Raw genomic sequence first — 22,194 nt, forward strand, 5'->3', positions numbered from 1 at the left:
ATTGTAGTTTTCTATACTTTTTTTTATAATCTCACACTTCATGGTTTGAAATTTTTTACTTTTAGTACTGTTATTTTGTCGCGTTGAATGAACGTATTAGGACAAGGCTACTTTGCATACTGCTTTCGATGGTGGCGCCGCCTTGGCCGGTTGCGTAAAAACGGGTCCAGGTCCGCCATTTCCTCATCCCATGATTTGACTCAGATAGCGTTGGTTAGGCCGGAACAATCTGTTGTGATCGTGCTGGAGGCACGTAATTTGTTCCCGAGTTCACAATGAGTACCGGTATACCATACTTGGGCAGCAAAATAAGCCTAATATCAAAGTCTGAGATTCGGTATGAAGGCATTCTGTACACAATCGACACCAAAGAGTCAACCGTCGCTTTGGCTAAAGGTCAGTATCAGCGTCTTGTCGGAGTGTTAAGAACGTTTGTCTTTGCCTGCATTTATGTGCGAAATGTGTCTGTGCACGCTGCTTTCAGCGTTTTGAATTGTCACGTGCCTGTTTCTGTGAGTGCAGCGGACGCCCGAGAAGTAGACAGAATAAATGTTGCCGCCGTTTCCTTGGTCAGTTGTTTCGGTTGCTGGAGGGAGTTTACGAGAGCAGAACAAAGGATTATCATGTTTTTTGTGTATTTTATGCCGCTGTCGGCGAAATAGACTGTTTGAGGGGAAACCTGTAGCAGCTTCATTATTTCTGCGTTGTCATTTTAGGCTTACGAGCTTCGTGCGTTATCTCGTAGTGAAACTGCAAATTTGCATAGGTGTGAAGCGTTAACCATGTTGCATAAGTGCCAGTGTGCATATCACTGCGTGTCGTAAAAGCTTTTTACAGCTGCCTGCCGGCATTGCACTCTTCGGCTGCTGCATCAGCTCGTCGTTGGTCTCGTGGGTCAGTTTAAAATCCCGACGCTGCAGGTTCAGTCCCTTTGTTGTGGACTTGAAAACGCGTCGCTTCTGTCGTGTTGCACTGTGAGCGACTCGTTATGCGTTTGAGTAGTGCTCATAAATGCAACATTCGTGCATTTTTACCCCGTTTTCGCCGGCTGTGTCGTTGCATTTTGCGTTGTGCGCTTGCGTACTCGCTCGGCGCTTTCACTTCGTATTGCCGAACGCCTTCTGTCGTGTTGCACGTGGTTGACCTCGCCGTTTAAACTAACGCGTTAGTCGGGCTTGTAGCGTTATCAGAAGCTGAAAACTCGGCGTTTGCATTAATATGCTTTCGTACTGCTGTTGCCTCGTCGCGTTAAAGCTGCTTTTGACTTGAGAATGTGCTTGCGTCCCAGCAACGTTTCTATTCCTAAGTTGTTCGTGCGGAGCTTTCTTCGTTGTTTTTAAGAGCCTAATAGCATTTTACGTAAAACTAAGCACTTGTCTGTTCACGTTGACGCAGCTACTTTTGTTCTTCTTAGTGCCGCTGCAGCCAGTTTAGGTTCATTTGTTTAGTGTGTGCACGTGTCCTTACTTTCCTGGCCTAGCCTTCGTTCACTATTTTTAAGCCCTCGTTTTGTTGTCCAGCCATCGTAACATTCGTATCCTTGTGATGTCTTCGGGCCAGTTGTGCATTTAAAAGCATCCTTTGCGTTTAAAATGGGTTCATTTTGCCTGTGGTTTTAAACTGTTTTGTCTGTCAAGCTTCCAGGAAGCAGCAGTCTTGCTTGAAACACCATGCATGGTTTGATTGCAATGCTGCACCATGCCTTTACTAACCTTAAAGAATCTGCTGCTTGTTCCCTGTTATCAATTGCCCAACTGTAGATTGGGCGTCAACTTGCTAATTCATACACCTTTGAGCATTTGTGTCTTGGCTGTCTAGGTCTTCAGCATTTCGTTCAGAGCTCAAATGATTTGATTCACGGATTTGGATGACTGGCAGAACGGTTGTGTAGAGGACAGGATTTTGAATTGGTAATGGGGGTAATAGCATTATACAGGAAATTTCTTTTGTTGAAGGTTATCCCTGGAACTAAGGTTCGCTGCACAGTAGTTGAGTTGCACTTCAACGGTCATGTGCTGCATAATCTAGTGCAGTAGATTCTTGATATTTGCAGAGTGGCTGAAAATTTGTTCGATTAAAGGGAGCCTTCGTAATGCACTTAACGTTGGTGGGTGAAATTCTACTGTACTTTCTGAATGATCACTAGTTCAGCTTTGAATGAGTTAGTCAAATGTTGCTTCTCACCGCTTTACTCTCTGAAATGGCCAAGTAGGGCATTTTGCTCAGGAAATCAGGCTGCATTTTGGTGTCTGTTACTTGCATTGCATTCATAGTTTCATTGTATCTCTGCTTTGAATGCACTACAGGGAGTCTAGACTCTCCTTTGCTCACAATCAAACTTCCAGGGCTTACCAAGCCATCTCGGGCTTTGAGCTTATTCTGCTTACTAGCACCTGACATGGCATGTTTCTTGAAGACACTGGCACATTTTTTTTACTCCTTCAGTACGGTCCTTTGGCACAGAAGATCGCCCCACTGATCGCCCTGTAGCGCCCAGAGATGAAGTCTATGAGTACATTATCTTCAGGGCCCATGACATCAAAGACCTCCGTGTGTCAGAGCCTCCCAAGCCCCAATCAACCCTGCCTGGAGGCCTCACAAATGATCCTGCCATTGTTCAAGTAAGTTCTGTAAACAGTGGTTGTGTACTTATAGTCGCGTTGAATTTACTGTGGCTGCAACCAGGTGCTTCCACTTTCGCTCCAAATGAGATTTGCTATGCCGTCGTGCTACAAATGTCAACAATTGTGCTAAATTGCTCCAAAATGATTTGGGCAATGATGATGATACCGGACGGACCTCCACGGGGGTCAAGCAGCCGAAGCAAGAGCCTATGGATTGGTTCTGGACCAATGCAAGTCTGAGCGGAGCCGATGCAACTGAATGCAACGTCAGCTGTTTTTGCATAAGAAAGAGCGGAGTGCTGCTGTCAAAGGTGCTGCTAGCCGAAGAGTATACAACAAGCGACAGCTTTAAGCTCTTCATGAACTTCATTTGATCCATTTTGTCCATTTGTTTCGGCCAAGGCAGTGTTGGTTCTGGTGCATAAGTGGCTCAGTCAGCTTAGTTACTGCACATTGTGCACTGTTGCATTGTGCAGTTTGTGACGTGAAAGTGCCCTATTGGCACTTGAGTTATGTTGCATCCCTATTGCTATCTGCCGTTCGTGGCAACGCGATGAAGGTATACTGCAGGGAGCACAGAGCCTCATCAAAGGAGGTGTGGCTGGAAAAACATGGGCAACATTGAATCCGGCCACATACTATTGGCTGAAGCAGGTACCAACCTTGCAGACATCAAAAAGCTTGCAGGTGTGAATGAACAGCTGCACAATGTGCGAATGCTGAGCAGTGCCGTAACGTAAACCATCACTAAAGCTAATGTGTTGCATGTGGAAGGGAGATCAAAAAGCTAGGTTTTTCTTTTTTTTGCTGATAAAGTGCATCATTGTATCTACAGGGGTTCTTTGTTTTGTTGATTGGATGACTACTTGAGAATCACTGGTGTAAATGATGCTTTCTGTGTTTGCTCTTTTGTACAGAACAGCTTTAAATGTTGCTCCGAAAAGCCAACAGCAAGATGTTGGCTGTAATTTGATTTCAGTTTAATTGTGGTTTGAAATTGGCTGCTTCATAGGCTCTGCACTTCTGAAAATAATGCACAGCTGCTCCAAAGGGTATTTTTTGATGCTCCAAAAGTTGCTCCAAATGTTTCACAGTGGCAGCACTATGCAGCTTCATGTGAAGCCACTGGAGAATGGCAGGTGTACTCCTTCAAGACACCCATCATTTTGCACCTTTACAATTATTCGCCTAGCCTTGTAAACCTTCTCCTAAAGTGTGTAAGGCTTGCTGTGTAGAAATAGTTGCTTGAAGCCCGTAAAGAGGCACTAAAGAGTTCTCCAAAAACTGCCAGTCTGCCTCGAACACAAATATCATGTACAACAGGCAAAAACGATGCATAACGCCTTTAATCCTCGAAAAATGTGCATCCGCAGCACCACCCCACACGGCGGCTCCAGCTGACACCTACGATTGGCCACGACAACTGTCACATCGGAACAGGGGTCTGCTCCAGCGCTGCTGTGACTAGTAGATGGCATGCGCTCCGCTGTGTTATGGTCATAGCTAGCCTGACAATGTTTATGAACTGCTTCTGATGCTGCAAAGTGCTTGGAATTTTCCTATATCCCCCGAGCCCCTAGCATTCCAAGGCGCACGTATAAACGCGCCTTGGAATGCTACGAAAAGGATGTGAAATGCCGTTGCGAGTCAGTAGGAAGTTGGCATGTGCGTGTGCTTCTGGTTGGTTTTGTGCAAAATTTGAGGCTAGAAAAAAGTTTTCATAAGAAAGTAGTCATATGGTGGCTGAGTAATGGGGACGAAAATTCACCTGTCGGGGGTATGCAGGAAAGTGGCTGTGGTTGCATGGCGCTTGTCCTCTCATTTCTTTTTTCCCTCCTTGGGTGTTTTGTCACTGAATAGTAAAGTTTGAGGCCGTATTACATATTACATGCCCCGCCGCCATGGATCAGACTACTGCATTCTGCTGTTCAACATATGTAGTGGGCTCAATACCACAGCGACCACATTCATGGGAGAGACATTACTTGCAGAATCTACTCGGCACGATGAATTTAGAGACTTCACTACTTCAGACTCCAGTGCACTTAATGCACCCGCGTACACAGCCTGCTTCTCTATGCGTTGCAGATTTGACTTCAGCAGAATGGTTCAGAGCACCGCTGGCATCGTGTGGCTTGGGCAGGTGTGCACTCAGTCTGGGGTCACACCTGCCATCCACTACACTGTCAGAGTTGCACTTGATCCACTTTTTTCAGACTCAAGGAGGCTGGCAGGCCAGACTCTTCTTTCTCGATTCAGGTTGATGTGGAAACTATGCGCCCATCTCGGTTAGCCTAGAAAATGGTAGCACTACACCTAAGGTATGGTCTCAGTTTGTCTTTTTCTTACTCGAGGGAACACTAGTCGTGGACAACCAGGCGTGGCAGCTTTTTCTTCAGCCCAGGCTTCTTACTGTCAGTTGAGCACCGGATCTTCTGAAGATCTTGATCTTAACGTAAAATTACATGACATTTGCTAATAAACTAATCTAGTAGCCTGTTTTACTTGATCTGGTTAATCGTGCTAGTCGGGTGCATGTATTATAATCCATACTTTCAGTGCATTGTGTATTCGAAGCATTTGCTGGGACCACATATAATCAGGGCTTCCCTTTAGTTAGAAAAAGTTGGCGGAGAAATCCCGGCCCTGTGCAAGAGCCACACCCTATCAAAACCAATGTAAAAAAAAAAAATGCAGTTCTTATGAGTGTATATGGCATATCATTGCCACAGAATTGATCCGAGCTGTACACCGTAAGGCTGTTAAAAATTCTTCCCTTTTAGTGCCGCAAGCAGATGTGCTACTAGCCTCTTCTGTGGCGGGTAGCAGTGAAAGACGGTGGTGTCCCAACATTGGTGGTCATACAACAGAAGGGCAGACCAGACATTGTCAGCTCACCATTTCACTTGGATTTGCACTGTTGGATTTGCATTGGATTTGCACAGTTCCAACGCAACAGCAGACATAGCAGCCGGGAAAACCTGGGAACCTGGGACAGCACCTGGGAACATAACAGCGAGGTTCTACTGATAGACTTATCATGCGAATGTAAAGTATTTTTTGCAACCTAGCATGACTCTTACAATAAATGCCATGGACATGGCGGCATGCTTTGCAAGGAATGTGCCAAAGGATTTCTTCACAGTATAGTACTCAAGTTCACTTCATAGCAATGCATTTTTTTTTCCTTTCTGTGTATGCAATCATTCTAACAGCTGTCTGGCAGGCCAGCATTGTTACATTACCATCAATTCTTTTCCCAGCTGTTGCTGTACTCCTTGTGGCATGTGGTGCATAAACCTTTAAACTTTTTTCATTTGTTATCAAGTTTTTGATAATTCGCTCTCACCCTGTCATTGCTTGGAGTCCCAGTTGGCTGAGTTGGTAAAGCAACTGTTGTGATGAAGTGGTGGTCTCGGGTTCAAGCCCCAGACCAGGAAGGATTTTTCTGTACCTACAAAGTTTCTGTGGAATCCATTTGGATTTCCTTTGTGGCTGTGCTTTGCTGAATGCCAGTGAGTGATCTTGTAATGTACACTTCAGAATGTGTAATATGCCTTTTGGGTATGATCACTAGATGTAAGGTTGACTGGTCTACTTCTGATATTTGCTGCCTGGTTCGACTATATTCACTGGTCATGCTTGGGCATCAATTCGGAGGTTTTCCAAGCTGTTGCAGTGCTCTTCCACGTATACAGATACTGCCAGAACACTGCAGTGTTCTGGTTTGCAGGTTGTCAAACCAAAATTCGCAGGTTTACATATGTGCCCATTGGTGTTAATGATTTTGTCATGCAGGAAAGCTTCTTCCATGTAACATTGAAATTGGAGCACGGCAGTTACCATAGTGTTTTCAGTGTCGGCACTGCATTTTCTGAACCAAGAGCACATTGACCTCTGGGCGTATCGATCATTCCTACATGGTCCTTTTAATTACGCATTCAACCATTTGTGGATCGTAGTTGACATTGTTGTACACAGTCAAAGGCTGTCAGTCAGCATTGTTGAACTCTTTAAGTAAGTATACAGTCTGGGAAAATCTAATATTACGGTGTTGTCCCTCTGCGTGAACATTGGTAAAGTCTTGTTGCTTCGCATATCAGTGGCGATGCCCAGTGGGCAGGAGGTTAACCACATCTTTTAAGTGCAAAGCATATGGCAGTGCCTTAAAGGATGAAGTGCCGTGCCCTTGTGACGCAGCTATTAATTAAAGTACGATGTTCCAAAGAAACAGGTTTAGAATGCTTTCATAACTTGTGCACATTTGCCTGTAAATAGCACCCTGCTATATTTTAAGTAACCAAATTTTTACTTTTTAAATGCAGCGCATATTGTGAGTGTCCAGCTTTGGCTAGAGTTGCACTATGAACAACATTAAGAACATGCGACATTACCTTTACAAGTATTAGTAATCTTAACAGTACTGTCTCAAGTCGCGGTGGCTTCATGCTACTTCTAGCTTCAGGAAGTTTTCAGGTGCCAATTTCTTTTTCGTGCAGCATTCAGCTACACCAGTCGGTGCTGGAGCCAGCTTTTCTGCACCTGCATACAACCAGGCGCCTGCATCATATGGTCCTGTGGGGACTCTACCATCGTATTCTATGGCTCCACAATACTCTTCACAGCCTTCACAGCCGCCAGCGGCAAGCCTAGGTGGATCCCAGCAGTCGGGTGAGTATGCAAACTCGTTTAGTGCCCTCTAGAAAATTTTTATGCATGCATTGCACAGGCTGCATTGGTTGTACTTCCAGCTTGAGTCAAGTTGACCCCCCCCACCCCATTAAGACATTCTTGGGTGAGATTAAAAATGCAAGACCATTTCATTTCCCGTAGGACTGTGTAAAAAAAAAAAATTCTTTTAAGACTGCTCTGAGTGTCCTTCGCTTAAAACTGAGCTTTTGCGGTGACAGTGAATCCACGCAACTGCACTCTGCAGGCGTCCAAATGACAGCGCAAGAATATAGAAAAGCTCTCTATGCAAGAAAGCCTCCCCCCCCCCTGATTAGCTGGCCTTCACGCACCTTCACAATTTTGCAGGAGGGTCTTCCTTGGAAGTAAGCTTTCTTGCCAGTGCGGAAAAGGCTGAGCATTATCGCACCTCTCATTCTTAGTCTGTTGTAGCCCTCTGAAATTTACTCTTGGCCTCTCGTTGCTGGCACATGTAGAAGTCATTTGGGGTTGCTCGAGGCAAAAAAGTTTGAGAACTCCCGATTTTGGGCCTGTTTCAGAAAATTTGTTGAGCAGCTGACTGATGTGGAATCTTGTGTCTTCATATTGTTCACTACTGTGCTTTTAGCTGAACATCTGAAAGATAATTCAGCCTCTTACTGAGGTGTATGTAAGAAATAAAAAAACTTGTTCCTATTGTGCCGACAGTACAAATTTATGGCTATTTTATCACTTCTTTGGTTTGTAAAATAGCTTGGAAATGTTTAATTCTAGTACAGTACATCCCCACCAGATAGTATTTGTCTAGGAAGGCCAGACCCTCTTCTCAGCCATAAAACCCATTCACTACAAACGGAAACAAAAAAAAGAATGGAGGAACTGCAAGCTCTTATGAAAAAAAAAAACGAACTCTGAGCAAGTGTAATATGCAGCACATCCATATCCCCTCCACTTCATGTCCTCTCACAGCCTTTCTCTACATGGGGCGCAGTGACCAGTCATTCTAGTGCCCATTCGATAATTCAAACTTCGCTTCAAGTTCGAATTAACGAGCTTTTACTGTAGTCTGATACAACTCAAGAACAAAGCCGCTTCCACAGCAGTGGATCAGAGGTTATGGCACTTGGCTGCGGCCGCTGCGGTGGCTCAGCGGTTATGGTGCTCGGCTGCTGACCCAAAAGACGCGGGTTTGATCCCGGCCGCGGCGGCTGGAATTTCTTTGGAGGAGAAATTCTAGAGGCCCGTGTACTGTGCAACCACCTCGGGTTCTTTAACTTGCACCGGCATCGAAACTTCCGGAGCCCCTTCACTACGGCGTCCCTCATAGCCTGAGTCACTTTGGGATGTTCAACCCCTATAAACTATAAACCAAGGGGGGGAGGCTGTCCCCAACCATAGAGGGAGGGGGACTATCCCCATTTATCTGCCACTCCCTGCATTGTTATCCTGGCAGGCTCATCAGAATCGGCAGACTTCGGGAAAGCCACTTCGTTCCCGAGTTGTATCAGACTACAGTGCACAGCAGTCGTATTTGCAGCAAATCTCAAGTACACTAGCTAAGAACACATGCAGCATTTTGCAAAAAAATATATTGAAATTTCAATCAACTTCTGGGCCAGTGCATGCAGCATATTTAACCAACAATTTTTCGAAAAGTTGTGCACACATTTGCCTTTTTTTGTTTTAATTGTAGCCAATAAGCTGCAGTTTGATATATTACAATGTGCAGTGCACTTACCACTTGTGAAGAAATTATTTTGAAATGCTCTAAAGTTGGCGGGGGTTAACCTTGGCACTGCTGAAGAATGTACCATTGCAAGTGTACTTTATATCGGGCTTTTTCGATATTATAGCATGTCAAATCTCTGCCTCGTATCCAAAAAATTTTCAGCCGAAATCCGCTCTTCCAGTTCAGTTTTTATCGAGCGCCATCAGTCTCGCTTCTGGTTAGAGATGCTATCTAGCAGTAGTGGAAGTCGGTAGTTTCGTTTTCTAGGCCATTTCACAACGCTCACGTGACTTTGGGATGAAATTCTGTTTTGTAGTAGAGCAATGGAATTTGTCACGGTTGTCGGGAAGTATCTCGAGTAGTTTTCACATTAACAGTTTCGATTTGCATCATTGTTATACCCAGCTTGCAGAAAGCCTGGCGTGACAAAACATGGTAGAAGCCCACAGTTGCTTTTATATTTTAGCCAAATGAAATAGTTCATGCAGTTACTTTCTCCAAATATTTTGATCACCTTTTTTTTAATTTTTTACACAGGACATTATATCCATGTTTGAAAAATGGTCGTTATCAACATGCCAATTTAGCTAAACAGTAAAAAAAGTTATTAAAAAATATAGGAATGTCGCTGCATAGATGAGGTAGAAGAGGCTGCAGTTACTGCTGCAAGACACTGGCCTCTCCAGCTGGGCTGTTTAGTTGGATCGTGGACACTTGGCCCAGCATTCCTAGGGAGCTTGGCGGTACGGAACACTGTACCGAAGGGCCTCTCTGAAGACGGCCCACCAGACTACGATCGCCAAAGATGTCTACACACTTAAGATAGGTGCATGCTAGCGCATATGTCTGAATCAATTTGCACTTGCTCGCGGCACAGGCCACGATTAGGCGCCTCTGTACCTGCCATTCGCACTTCACACGTTGTATCCGGCGTGCTGGCCTATACAAACAATCGGAGGGCGTTCAGCTTTCATGGCTTCCAGAAAGTCTTCCTTTCCTTACATTATACGCGGATGAAAAATTTTTGTTTGTACTATCCCCAAATTAAATCTGTTATATGTGGGTCCGTATTATATGCAGGTTTTTGCGGTAAATGAGTTGACAATAAAAAGCAGCTTCGTAGTGAAGTTCACTGTTGCAGTATCTGTTTAACTATTCATTCCGCAGACAGCTACATAGCAACCGTAAGACTCACTTTTGTGGTTCTGTGCCTTTCTCCTTGCTTCCCGGGCTTGATTGCTACAGTATTTTGGGGGCTAATATTATTGGACGGGAGGAAATGATGCAGGAAAAATGCAGAAATAAAATTTTCATAATTGAAAATGAAGAAAAATTTTGCCTTGCATGATTTCAGAAGAAATGCCTCGGATTAAGTGGACAAGGCAAGCAAAACTTCTAAAAAGAAACGTGCATATGTATGACGGCGATGCTTCATTTGTGCTTGTGCTGTCTTCCCCCTTCAGGTTCTCAGTCTGGAAACACAACTCCAGCGCAGCGGAAGAGCCCCACAATGGATGCTGGAGTGCAAGTTTCGGTTCCTCCCACTGAAAAACGACAGTCTCCTCGTGGCTCGCAGCGCAGCCATGGGCAGCAGGGTTCTGCAGGTCCTAGTAGGCAGCAGCAGCAGCAGCAGCATGGCCAGCAGCACCACCACCACCAGCAGCATGGCCTGCAGCATCACCACCAGCAACATGGCCAACAGCACCACCACCAGCAAACCCTTCAACAGCAGCAGCAGTCACGTCAGGGGGGGACACAGCAGCAACGAGGCCGCCGGGGTGGCGTTGCTGGCGGCTCGTCTGGAGCACCTAGTGGACGACCTCGCCAAGGAGCATTCCGTGCTGCAAAACCCAAGGAACCTCTGAAGTTCGATCGGGAATATGACTTCGAGCAGGCCAATGCTGAGTTTCAAGAACTGGAGAACAAGCTGGCACAGACAAAGATCAGTGAGTAAAAGTCTTCAAATCTTTCACTCCCTTCCCAATTTTTTTTCCTTGCTCTTGTAAGATCTGCTTAGGTCTGCCATGACATCTTAAATTAGACATGCATGTCATGAGTTGCACTTGCAGTTTTTCACAAGTTCAAGAAGGTTGGGGGGTGAACTCTGCAGGGAGCTTGCTTTCATGGTTTCTCGCCCTTTTGAGGTCGTTAAAATTTCTGGGCTTCTGCAGTCACGTTTGTTGCGAACTAAGAGTCTCTGCAGGAAAAAATTAGCCGGAACGAATGTGATAACCTTCAAAACATGTTCTTTGTCAGGGGATGCAGTGGCACTTTCTTTTAATCACTTGTAGGTTGCAGTTTTCTGCAGTGTTTGTGTTTGTCTGTTTCCCCTCTTCAGGGTTCTTTTCTCACATCTCCCTTCCTTCGATCCCGGCCGCGGTGGTTGAATTTCTTTGGAGGAGAAATTCTAGAGGCCCGTGTACTGTGCGATGTCAGTGCATATTAAAGAACCCCAGGTGGTCGAAATTTCCGGAGCCCTCCACTACGGCGTCTCTCATAGCCTTAAGGCCCAACTCCAATCTCACTTCCGAGGCGTCGCGCCGCGCGCCAGGCGTCGCAGGCGTCAGCCAGAACCAGTCTGCGCATGCGTGCGGCGTTAGACGCGAGCAGCGCGAGCGCTGACGCTCCGATCTGTCCCTGCCAGATATTTGGCGCGCGGCGCCGCGCGCGCCGCACGGCACAGAGTGAGAGAGTGTCGATGGCGCTGCGGGTTTTGCGATACAGCATCACAGTGAAAAGGCGTGCTTAATTATTTGTGTACCAAATACATTCCACACGTTTTAAAATCATTTATTTACTCGAATTACTACCTCTCGCTACTCTTGGCAGTCGAACTGCTTTTAGCAACATCAACCCAGACGCGAGCGGCGCGAGCCAGTTCCCGGAGAATGGAGATGTGTACCTCTCTCGACGCCCGGCGCAGCGCGTGGCGCGACGCCTCGGAAGTGGGATTGGAGTTCGGCCTTTAGTTGCTTTGGGACGTTAAACCCCATAAACCAAACCAAACCACATCTCCCTTCCATTTGCGCATTTGTTTTTCCCCTCCCTTTTTTCCTCCTCTGCTGTCCTGAGACAGGCACAACCCTGCTCATCCAGCATAGGCCAGTGCCTACTGTTCACCCGTCAGTTTTCTGCTGCACCCGACTGCCCAGTGAATGGGCAGAATTAAGCGAGCCAGCAATGTCTCTAATCATCTCTCCACATCCATCTGAGCAGATGTTCCCCCACCCCCCGGTCACTCTTGATAGCTTGATCGCAAAACTTTTCTCATTTATGTCCAAGTTGTGGAGCTCTCTGGAAACATTTTGAAGGTGCTTTCACTTACTTATTTCTTCATTCGGTTTCCATTCTGTATTGTCCTTTAGTCTTCTCGCAAAAACTGTATGTAGTGTAATGCTTCTCGTACCCTGTCATCTTCACCCTCACTTACTTATCCGGCTCCTATTTCATTAACTGCATGCCCTTGGCATGTCAAAATACACCAGCGTTTCATCAACGTTGCAGGTCTTGCCGCGCTCGTAGCTATGTTCTCTGCAGAGCTTCATCACATACCACTGAACAGCAACACGTTTCTTCAAATCTGCTGGCAGCTTCTGGCATATGGTTGTCTGGCGTCTCAAAGAAAATCCATTCTCATCATAGGCTCCACCTAGTCCCAGCTTGCATGAAACACTGTGTGGGGAACCTCAGATTTTCTTTCACCTGTTGGGCGCAAACATCTCTTGCTGTACCTCTTGTCTTCTTGTGGTGGAAGTGATAAGGCATCTGGGAAAAGTACAGGCTTGTTACTGCCTTGATCCCTAATTCCGCTTTTTGGTCAACACTGTCTGCAACACCTTATTGTGGGGCGAGTGGTTCCCTCTTTTTTTTCTTATGATTTCGCATGTGAGGCGAACAACAAAACCGAAACCTAGGGCGAAGTTCTTTTGTTTTACAGTAATTAGGTGTGATTGAGCCAAGTTAAAGCTGGGTTCCCACAGCTCGTCTGTTATCAATACCGCCAAATAGCATCTGCCACTTCGTGATGATGCTGCATTTCGGGTCAGCATACTGTGTTCTGCCAGAAAGCCTGTCTGATGTGACATGAGATGTGACATGAGAAGCTTGCCCATCTGCCTTTCGACTATAATCAGTCTGAACTGTGAGAAATGACAATGCACCTGGGCACAGTTCTAGGGATGCATTAGTTTCATCCTCAGATTGCATTGTTCATCCCTGTGAACGAGTCTCCAAAGGGTTTAAGTATACTGCACTGATTTCATGTTCAATTTCAGCTGACGAAAAGAAAGACGACTCCGGCACAGAAACACAAGTGGGTGACAACCATGAGGATGACGACGTGGTGTATTATGACAAGAACAAATCCTTCTTTGACAACATCAGCTGCGAGGCCATCGAAAGAAGCAAAGGGTATGTGGCTGTGCATAAAATCTACTTACTTTGAATCATAGTAGGTACCTTGTACAGTAGACTCCGATGCTTGGGAGCTGCTTAATTTGGTTTTTCGGTTAGAGGTGAAGTGTTGGTTGGGTCAGTTTTGCATGTAATACTATAGAAAAATCTCATAATTCCAGTCAGAAGAACACAGTATTTTTCAGCCAAGAGACTAAAGGGGACAGTCATCTTTAATCGAATGCTCAATTTTTCGAAAGCCACAGTAGCTCAGTGTTTGTCATTGCCATCTGCTCAATCCACAGCACCGCCATTTTTGAGGCAGCGAGATTATTTTCTACAGCTGCCATAGGCGCCAGCAGCTCTGTATACTGCAAGCAATGAGATGCGTGAAGTGTGCATAATGGAAGTGAGTGGGCGAGTTGGTTTTAAATTCTGACAGTGCAAGCGCTCAAAAAGAAAAGGAGTCTTTTTTATTTTTCTGTCGTCCTTGTCTTTTTGATCGCTTTCACTGTCGGAATTGAAGTGTGCGTCGAAAAGCTGCACGCCAGCCGAGTTGATGGCGTCAAAGCATTGTTGCTTGTTTGCGGATGATGCCGTGCTTCGGACGGCGTCTTTAGTCGTGACGCTGATAATCGTGTCAACTCGCAGCTACTATAGCACTCTACCTTGCAACGAAGGTAGAGAAAAGTGAGGCACCACCAAGCAAGACATTGCGCGGGAGTACGGGATCAAGCCACACTCTTTCCAGCCTTATAAACAAGATTGCGGTTTTGTGATAACTACCTCAACATGCCTCTGCTAGCTTATCGGGGCGAAGCGCACATACACAAGTGAGCCTGATGGCAGATTTTGGCGAAGCTCTCCGCTTTGAAGAATACTGTAAAAACCCGCGTATAATAAGAGGTTATTTTCCATAATTAGCGTCCTACAAAAATTTTCGAAGTTGCTCGAAGTTTTGGTTTCGTTTTTGCAGCGTGGCTATGGCTTGGCTTCGTTACTCTCGACAAACGACGTCACGACGTCGTTTCTTTGTTGATCTATTGGGTGCGCCAGAGAGGTCGCGGTGTGCCATGTGCCTGTTGACAATTCACGTGCTTCCATGTAAGGCAAGTTTCGCGAAGTGGATATTGTTTTGGGGAGCACGATGTGAGGGTCTCGAAAACTGTACTCTGCTGCTTTCAAGCGAAAAGTGATTTTAGCTGCGGAGAACATCGGCAACGGTGCGGCCGGGAGGCAGTTTGCTGTCGTCGAAGGAAGCATTCGTGGATGGCCACGACAGAAAGGAGCCACTTCCCCGCGCAGCGGAACGCGCCGAAGCTTTCGCAGCCGCTTGATGGTTGTGAAAACGAACTGTTCAAGGACGCAGTCAAGCGGTGCTACGCAGAGTGGATACGCTCAAGTGAGCCTGCAGTGACGCCAACCGGCGGCCGAAGCGGTTAAGAAGCGCTGCATCTCGAACGCCCTCGATGGCACGGAAGATGAGTACATTTGGGATGACTTGTCGGACAAAGAAATGTCCGAAGAAAGCGCTACTGAAGAAGAAAGTGATTGAAGTGGAGTGCGGGATGAGATTTGAATAAATGTCTTCTATGAGCTTGTGTCACTTGCATTATACGCGGGTAAAACTTTTTTTTCCCCATTTCGAGTTTCTAAAACTTCACCTCGTATTATACGCGGGTTTTTACGGTAAATTTCCATAGACTCCACAGTTGAAGCTTGCGGTGCGCTCACGGACAGTGCAATTCTGGAGATTCTTAGTCTGTTATTGTGCTTCGTTCTTAATTGGAAGTTCGTTTAATATTGTTTTTTGTGGTCCCCGTGACCTTCATATTAACAGAGTAGACCGTACCATGACTGGAAGTACCTTTTTTTTTAATCCGAAGCATACCAACATCTTTTTTCTTCTAATGCGCACTGAACGCTCAATAGGGGTGAGATTGGAGCAGTGGCTTTTCCATAAACAATCAACAGTGGCCCCGCCACTCGGAACAGTGGTGCTTCCAGGGAGTGTCTCTGGCTGACAGAAGAGCAGATGCCACTCATGCATAGTTTCTCTTTGGCTCTGACCCATTTGACTTGACTGTTGGCCAGATTTTACCAGTTTTCACTGTCATGCTTCGTCGGTCTTAGTTAGTGCTCCGGGTCCAGTAAGCGTTCAGCACTCTTTCACGGTTACATTCAAGATGGCTGTCATTCTTTGCTCCAAATATATGGACGGTGCATCGGGCCAAACGTTCGTTTTGGGATGGGTGGTGCAGGTGTGGCGGCTGCAGTGAGGCAATTTTCGGCTGTTGCACGTAATGTCTTAGTGCAGTTATTTCCGAAGTGTGGGATTTCACTGGAGAACTACGTTGGAAAGATTTACTGTGTGACCGCAGCGCTAGTGAGAACTATGGCTCAAGTGTGGACGAGTAGTCCAGTGACTAATACATTTTCGTCGTGGAATATGCCCACATGCACACTTTTTTCATGACATGTGATATAGGTAAATATGGTAGTTTGAGCATCTGCCTTGCATGCGGGAGGTGCTGAGTTCAATACCCTATGCCGCCTGGTGCCCAGCTTGTTTGGGGTGAAATGCCTGGGAAATGGGTCTTGGACCCTGAGCAGAACGAAAACATCTTGTGCCATGGGGCTCTGGCCACAGATGCCCTTGCGCCTTAAAAATTGTACTTTAGACTTAGATTTCCTTGGTTGTTGCAAGAGGGTTCCATGTACACAAGAGCACAGAGGTGGCATTGCAAGGACTGCAGTCGTTTGCTGTCACATAGTGAGGGTAACTTGTGCAGCTCAAAGACATTAACGTTTAACAATACAAACGCAACGCAAGCAGTGGAAGGCAAAGGAGATGCCTGACAGTAATACTATGCCCTTGTGAGCAGCCCGGCTGACTAGTAGCAAACTGAACACAAAAAGGTTGGGTGGCAACTGCCAGCGCAAGTCTGGTTAACTGGGCACAATTCGTGCCCTCGCCACTTGCACCTTTCGCAACCACACGCAGTGACGCTGCCGCATTGACCATTCTAAGCCTGCTCTGCACACACCCGCATACATGCTGGTGCTCTGGAACAGCAGTGTGTGCAAAATAACTTTTTTTTTTTATTGTTCGGGTGAAAGGTTGGGGGTGCACAAATGAAAGAGTAAATATGGCATACGGTATTTCAGATCTCCCGGAAACAGTCCGAACGCTTGCTCCATATTGGAGTCCACCTTTCTGGAAAAGTTGGTTCATTGCAAGAGTATTTTTGAGCTCATTATATGCTGGTTCGATTGTAGCGCCTTGACTGGGAGCAGTGAAGTCTTGTGATGCTTGAATGTGCTTCGATGTATTCTACCCAAAGCATTTGATATCCATATGCCAGATATGCTTTTCTGAATAGTCCAAGACAGATTTTTCCAGACTCTCTAGGGACCGCGAAAACTATCGAAACTATCGGGCAGTCTGGAAAATCTAATTTCACCAAAAAAAATTGCATTTATTGCCAGCATGCCAGAGCAAGTCATCAGGTCTGAATCTCCTTACACACATTCTGCAGCTCCTCATGACTAAATTTTGCCACATGTCATGTGCACGGATGGGCAGCAACCACGCGCAGCCTGGTAGTGCTGCCCTTGGCATGCCGCCAGTGAACGCAGGGGTTGGGACAGTCTAGACCGAAAAGCGAACACGCCGCTGTGGGGACTGTGCTGCACCCACAGTCCGATGGGTCCGGAACGAGATCGCAAAGATGGCTAAAGAACAGAGAAACGGCCAAAGCAAGCACTCAGTTGGCGTGGCCTTCGTCATTAGGCCTCTTTAACTAGAGCCAAAATCTGCATCATATCCAGTGCTATGCACTCTGCAGTGGCTTGCTTCTAACGAGAAGTGTCTTGCCTGTCAGTTGTTTACTCCCAGTTGTTTACGCCAGTTGTTTATGGGATTACGATAAAAAGGTCAGTTTTGTGCATTTTGCCGCAGGTGTGCTGACCTTGCTTCGAAATGTACCACAATTTTCTTCCACGCTCAGTCTCCGTGAAGCCGTACCCTTCCCATATGCTGCTGCGCTGTTACATCTTCCCGTAATCCGGACGAAAGAGTGCACAGATGAATTCCACGAACTCTTACTGCTGTTAAAGTACACTGCAAACTCTCTCAGAATATCAGCCTCTTCGTTTAAGAGGCCCCCTTTAAGCTAGAATTTTGTTTTGTTTGATCAAATTTTCGATCTCTCTTGCAGTTTGAATTGATGAGGTTCCACTGTACACATTATATGCGGCTTGGGTATTGATGGCGAGTGCGAAGTGGGTCTGAAAAATCGGCAGTCAGTAGCAGTGCATTCGAAATTTCAGGTGCTCTTGTATATTGGCTCTATGCGCCATGTCGTGGTGCCATGAAAAGGTCCAGATTATCAAGCAGGTCCGAAAAATCGGACGTTGGAATTTTCAGTCAACTGTACTTGCTCATTTTGATGCTCAAGTGCACTGGAAGTGTGTGGCTGTGCTTACTCATCCTGGGCAGCACAGCTATTTGCATTGCTCTTGTTTTCATGCATCTAGTGTGCAGAGGATAGACTGGCGGCAAGAACGCAAGCTGAACCATGAAACTTTTGGCATCTCTGCAAACAACTGGATGAGGCGTAACGCATGGAGAGGCCGAGGTGGTTATTGGCGTGGAGGTCGAGGTGGCCAACGCGGAGGTCAGCGTGGTGGCCCAGGAGGAAACCGTGGAGGAGCCAGGCCACGCAATGGAGCGGTGAGATGTCAAGCTTTTTGGGCATTTTCGTCTACATGTACAGGTCGCTCAAATATGAAAGGGAGCAACTAGTGCACAAAGACAAATTATTTCAGTTATTTCTCTAATAAGTGGAGCTTTTGGATGGTATGAGCCAAGAAGAAAACTGTTAAATGTGCTTCTTGCACATTGAATGCTGAAACTTGGTTCCCCTTCATATTAGGACCTGTACTGTATTGTGACCTGCACGGCACGGTGCTCTTAAAGCTGTGTACCGTTAAGAAAGTCGGGCAGTGCAGAAGTGTTTATACAGTAAACTTTTTCAAAACGAGGGGAGAAACATATTATCCGGGAAAACATGAGTTCCAAACAGTCCACTTTTGAAATATGTAACTCAATACGTTTTTGTACCTCATTCAGCAATCTCTGTTCATAAAAAATTGTCTATTGGCATTTCTTGGCACAAGATTGGCATAGAAATTCGGTCAGCATTTGCACTGTCTTGCACGTGGAAGGAACTTGGCAACACATCCTGTCTACAGTAATGGCGGAAGTAACCAAAATCTCTTCGTCATTTTTCAAATGCTTCACCCCCCTTGTGTTTGCACCGCAAAGACACCTCATTTCTTCTCTTCACTAGCATTTGAGAGCAGTTTTTGGTGGTCATGGTGGTGTTTGACCTTTCTGCACCTTGGCACCTCAGAAGTCATCATGACGATTGACTTTTGCTGCATTTCAGCTCTTGATGTTGAGTGCTGTCATGTTTGGCCAGTACACATATTATACGACCGCAGTTTGTCAACATTTTAAGGGGGGACGAATGTCTTAACTTTATTTCTCGCTAGAATCTTGTGAAATTTTGCACCCAGATGCATTTTATTGCGTAAGCAATACTGCGCCAGGTTTCGAGCCGTTGCATAGCTCCTGGTGGTGGCAGAGGTCAAACAGATGGAGCATCGTTGCCATGGCAACCGTTTCAGCCACGCTCCACCAGGCGGCAGGACAGTCGCTGTGCCGCTGCCGCACGCTCTCAACGCATGTGTCGGAATGTGGAGAGGAGAGGAATTTCCCTAAAAAACCAAGCAAGTGCCATGCGATTATCTCCCGTGTCTGGGAGGAGTTCAAAAACACTAACGATGCATCAGGCAACCATTGTTCGGAACCTTTGAGACACTTATTGCAAAGGTAGGATAGGAGTGTGAACTCTGCAGTGAGATCGTTTAGATGATGCACCGAAGCTCAACGTCAAGCAGTTTCCAAAGGGATCAGACAGAAGCTGTCTCAGCAAGATGTCCTGAACTTCATGTCGAGAGGGTGGGCAGCAGTATCAGAACATGTGATACGGGAATCCTTCAAGCGCTCTTGAAGGATTCCTCTCTTGGGCGGCAGAGAGGATGGAGAGCTTCAACGCCCGGAGGGAATGGGATCGCCATTCATGCCCGAACCTGGTGGTGTCTGCACAGATGTGTGCTTGGACCTCATGTTTTGTTTGGAGTCGGAGGAGTGGTTTGACGGATTCAGTGAAGATTAGCCGTGCTTTCAGCGCCTGGTTTTTCACTTCTAGTAAACTGTTAGAATTTTTATTTGCATCTGCTCCATTTACACAGCATCAAGCCACGGCCCCCCCTCCCCCTACCCCGCCCATCCCCAAATATTTCGAGATTGTCTTCAAATTTTAGATGTGCTCAGTATTTTCCAGTAGGATCAGGAAATCGTATGAACCGGGAATGTATGAACAAGGTTTTACTGTTTACTGTATAAGTGCTATGGTCTGATAAAACTGGAGGACAAAGCGGTGCATGCCTCAAAGGACACTTTCCAGGCAGTTTCGTAGATATTTTCAAGACAATGCAGTTAACCTGTACTTCGGGAGATATGGGTCTTAACATGAAAATTTTTATTACAGATATCATAAGATAGTGTGTAAACTTTTTTTTTCCTTGTGTTCTCTATATCAAGTTTGAGTGTTTCCATATTGCGGGAAATTACCTGACGCCTTATTTTCTCGCGGGTTATTAAGCCATTCCTTCAATATATTTTCTTCTAAGCCCAAGTTTCCCCTCTTAAGCAGTTATTGTACATGAGCACTTGTATCATAATTTAGTGTTTTGCTCAGACACTAGTGTTTTCTGTGACTGTGTGAGTGTGACTAGTGTAGTCGGAGACTAGTGTTTTGCGATAGACAACATTCTTCAGTACCATGCTGACAAATGATATCTTTCTGCAGGACTGGTGGTGCTTGTTTTCCTAGTAGCTCATGCTAAGCAGCTTTAAACTTTCTTGCCTGGTCTTTTCTGTGTTTTCATTAGTGTTCGGTAGGGAAGCAAGTGTGACAGTTGTTGTGAGCACTTGATTTAACTTTGAATCTCCTTTAATTCGAATGCAATGTTGAGGTGTCAGCAGTTGCTCTGCGTCCCTTGTGCTTTGCATTGCTTAGTGCATGTCATGCGCTTCTTAATCCCGTTCATATAGAGAGCCCCAATGTGATCTGTACTTGGTTTTGCTGCAGGTTCCACGTGATGGCTGGTCATCGGTTCCCCGGACGGATGCAACCGGCACTGCAGATGCCGCGTGGCCCTAGCATGTGCTGCTGGGCCACTGTGTTGCCTTGCACCGAGACCACTGTACATAAGCGCACAGCATGGGCTGTGGAAACGGGGAGTCGCTCGAGACATGGGTTACAGGGGCACCTTTGGCAAAGGGAACAGTCCATCGCAGTCAGGCAAAAAAATTGATTTTTTTTCAGTGCATTATGGTTAATTGCAGGGTACCTGAATTTTTTTTTAGTAGTAAGAGTACCTTCTGCTTTACCTTGTGCACTTCCCTTCCATACAAAATTTCTGCGATGTACTTTCACATGGTCTTCCTTAAATTGCCTTTTCATATGTTGGCATCTAACAAAGCCCATTCATTGCCTTGTAATATTAAAACATTTTCCTATGTCTCTGCAACCAACGCACAGCTGGATGTTATTTATTTTGTACTGTTCACCAGATGACGGTCCAAGGTACAATGTCAGGGAGTGCGCCTTGGCTTTTTTTTTTTATCGAAGGCCATATTGTACAGGCTGGGAAGCCATGTAGGTCCTTTTCATGCAGCTGGGAAGCCATGTAGCCCCCTTTGCCTGCAGCCCCTTCATTGAAGATAAGATGAGGGGCAATATGGTCAAAAAATAAAGTGGATTCTTCGTAGCAAATTTCTTGTTCGTTTCTTGCTGTTTTGTTTTCAGTTGCCTGAAAACAGTATTTCAAAATGGTTTTCAGTTGCAGGCTTCCCTAAAATGCTTGGTATACCCTGTTCATGGAACCTTCCTGCTGGAGCCAGTAGCACTTATCCTTTGAAGTTTTCATTTCGTCACTCCTGCGGTGATGGCAGGAATAAAGAATACAGATCATGCTGTTTTCTTGCAAATGTGGAAATCTGTCAATCATTCTCCAGTTCGATTTGACAGTTCGCAAAATTTCATGTTGAAAGGATTAATTGGAGTGCTTCATGCACTAGGACGCAAACAGCGGAGTCCATTCTGCAATCACCAAATTGCTTTGATCTCTCAATCTGTATTGTAGCTGGTGCATATTGCATGCACGTGAAATTAATAAACTAGCAGATGGGTGAAAACTGACATGGGCGATGGTGATCAGTTGAGGTTCATTTGGAAAACTTAAAATAGCGCCACAGTTGGATTTTTTTAGTTGTTGTCCAGTGTGATATAGTGGAAAAATTACATTAGTCTTGTTTATTCACGAATGGGGTACCTTGTGGTTGGCAGTGATGTGTTGGATTTTTAAGATCTGAAATATCGCCAAAAAGCAATTTGAAGTTTCATTGTTCAGTGCTTAATTCTTGGGCCATGGACACACCATTTCCAAGGTGCGCGCTTTGGGTAATAGAAACTCATTACTAAGGGGGGATTCGTCGTCGGGACAGTCGTGGTGCAAGCTGCAGTTTCCTGCCTCTAGCCTTGTGAGGGGCAAACCCATGTTCAAGGCATAATGTGAAATTGCAGTGAACCTGGGGCGCTATTACGAGAAATCGTCTCAATTTTGAGACTCTGACGTCAAAATGAC

The 22,194-nt window shown here is 45.8% G+C and overlaps 1 protein-coding gene across 1 annotated transcript; it reads left to right on the forward strand.

The window, feature by feature from the left end:
* Positions 1-132: 132 nt before the first annotated feature.
* On the forward strand, positions 133-21,323 carry tral (LSM14 family protein trailer hitch). Its single transcript, XM_089579980.1, has 7 exons — positions 133-396; positions 2,446-2,621; positions 7,124-7,295; positions 10,485-10,967; positions 13,296-13,431; positions 17,953-18,148; positions 20,637-21,323. Exons 1-7 carry the CDS (start codon positions 276-278, stop codon positions 20,706-20,708), a joined length of 1,356 nt encoding a protein of 451 aa, XP_089436106.1. The 5' UTR covers positions 133-275; the 3' UTR covers positions 20,709-21,323.
* Positions 21,324-22,194: the final 871 nt, after the last annotated feature.

This window comes from Amblyomma mixtum, chromosome 3 (assembly GCF_055824585.1).
Source record: "Amblyomma mixtum isolate Tamu chromosome 3, ASM5582458v1, whole genome shotgun sequence".
NCBI lineage: Eukaryota > Metazoa > Arthropoda > Arachnida > Ixodida > Ixodidae > Amblyomma > Amblyomma mixtum.

Coding starts and splice junctions, on each gene's coding strand:
- tral (XM_089579980.1), top strand. CDS start 276: ATGAGTACCGGTATACCATACTTGGGCAGCAAAATAAGCCTAATATCA. Junction 2,622..7,123: donor ATGATCCTGCCATTGTTCAA/GTAAGTTCTGTA, acceptor TTTTTCGTGCAG/CATTCAGCTACACCAGTCGG. Junction 18,149..20,636: donor CCAGGCCACGCAATGGAGCG/GTGAGATGTCAA, acceptor GTTTTGCTGCAG/GTTCCACGTGATGGCTGGTC.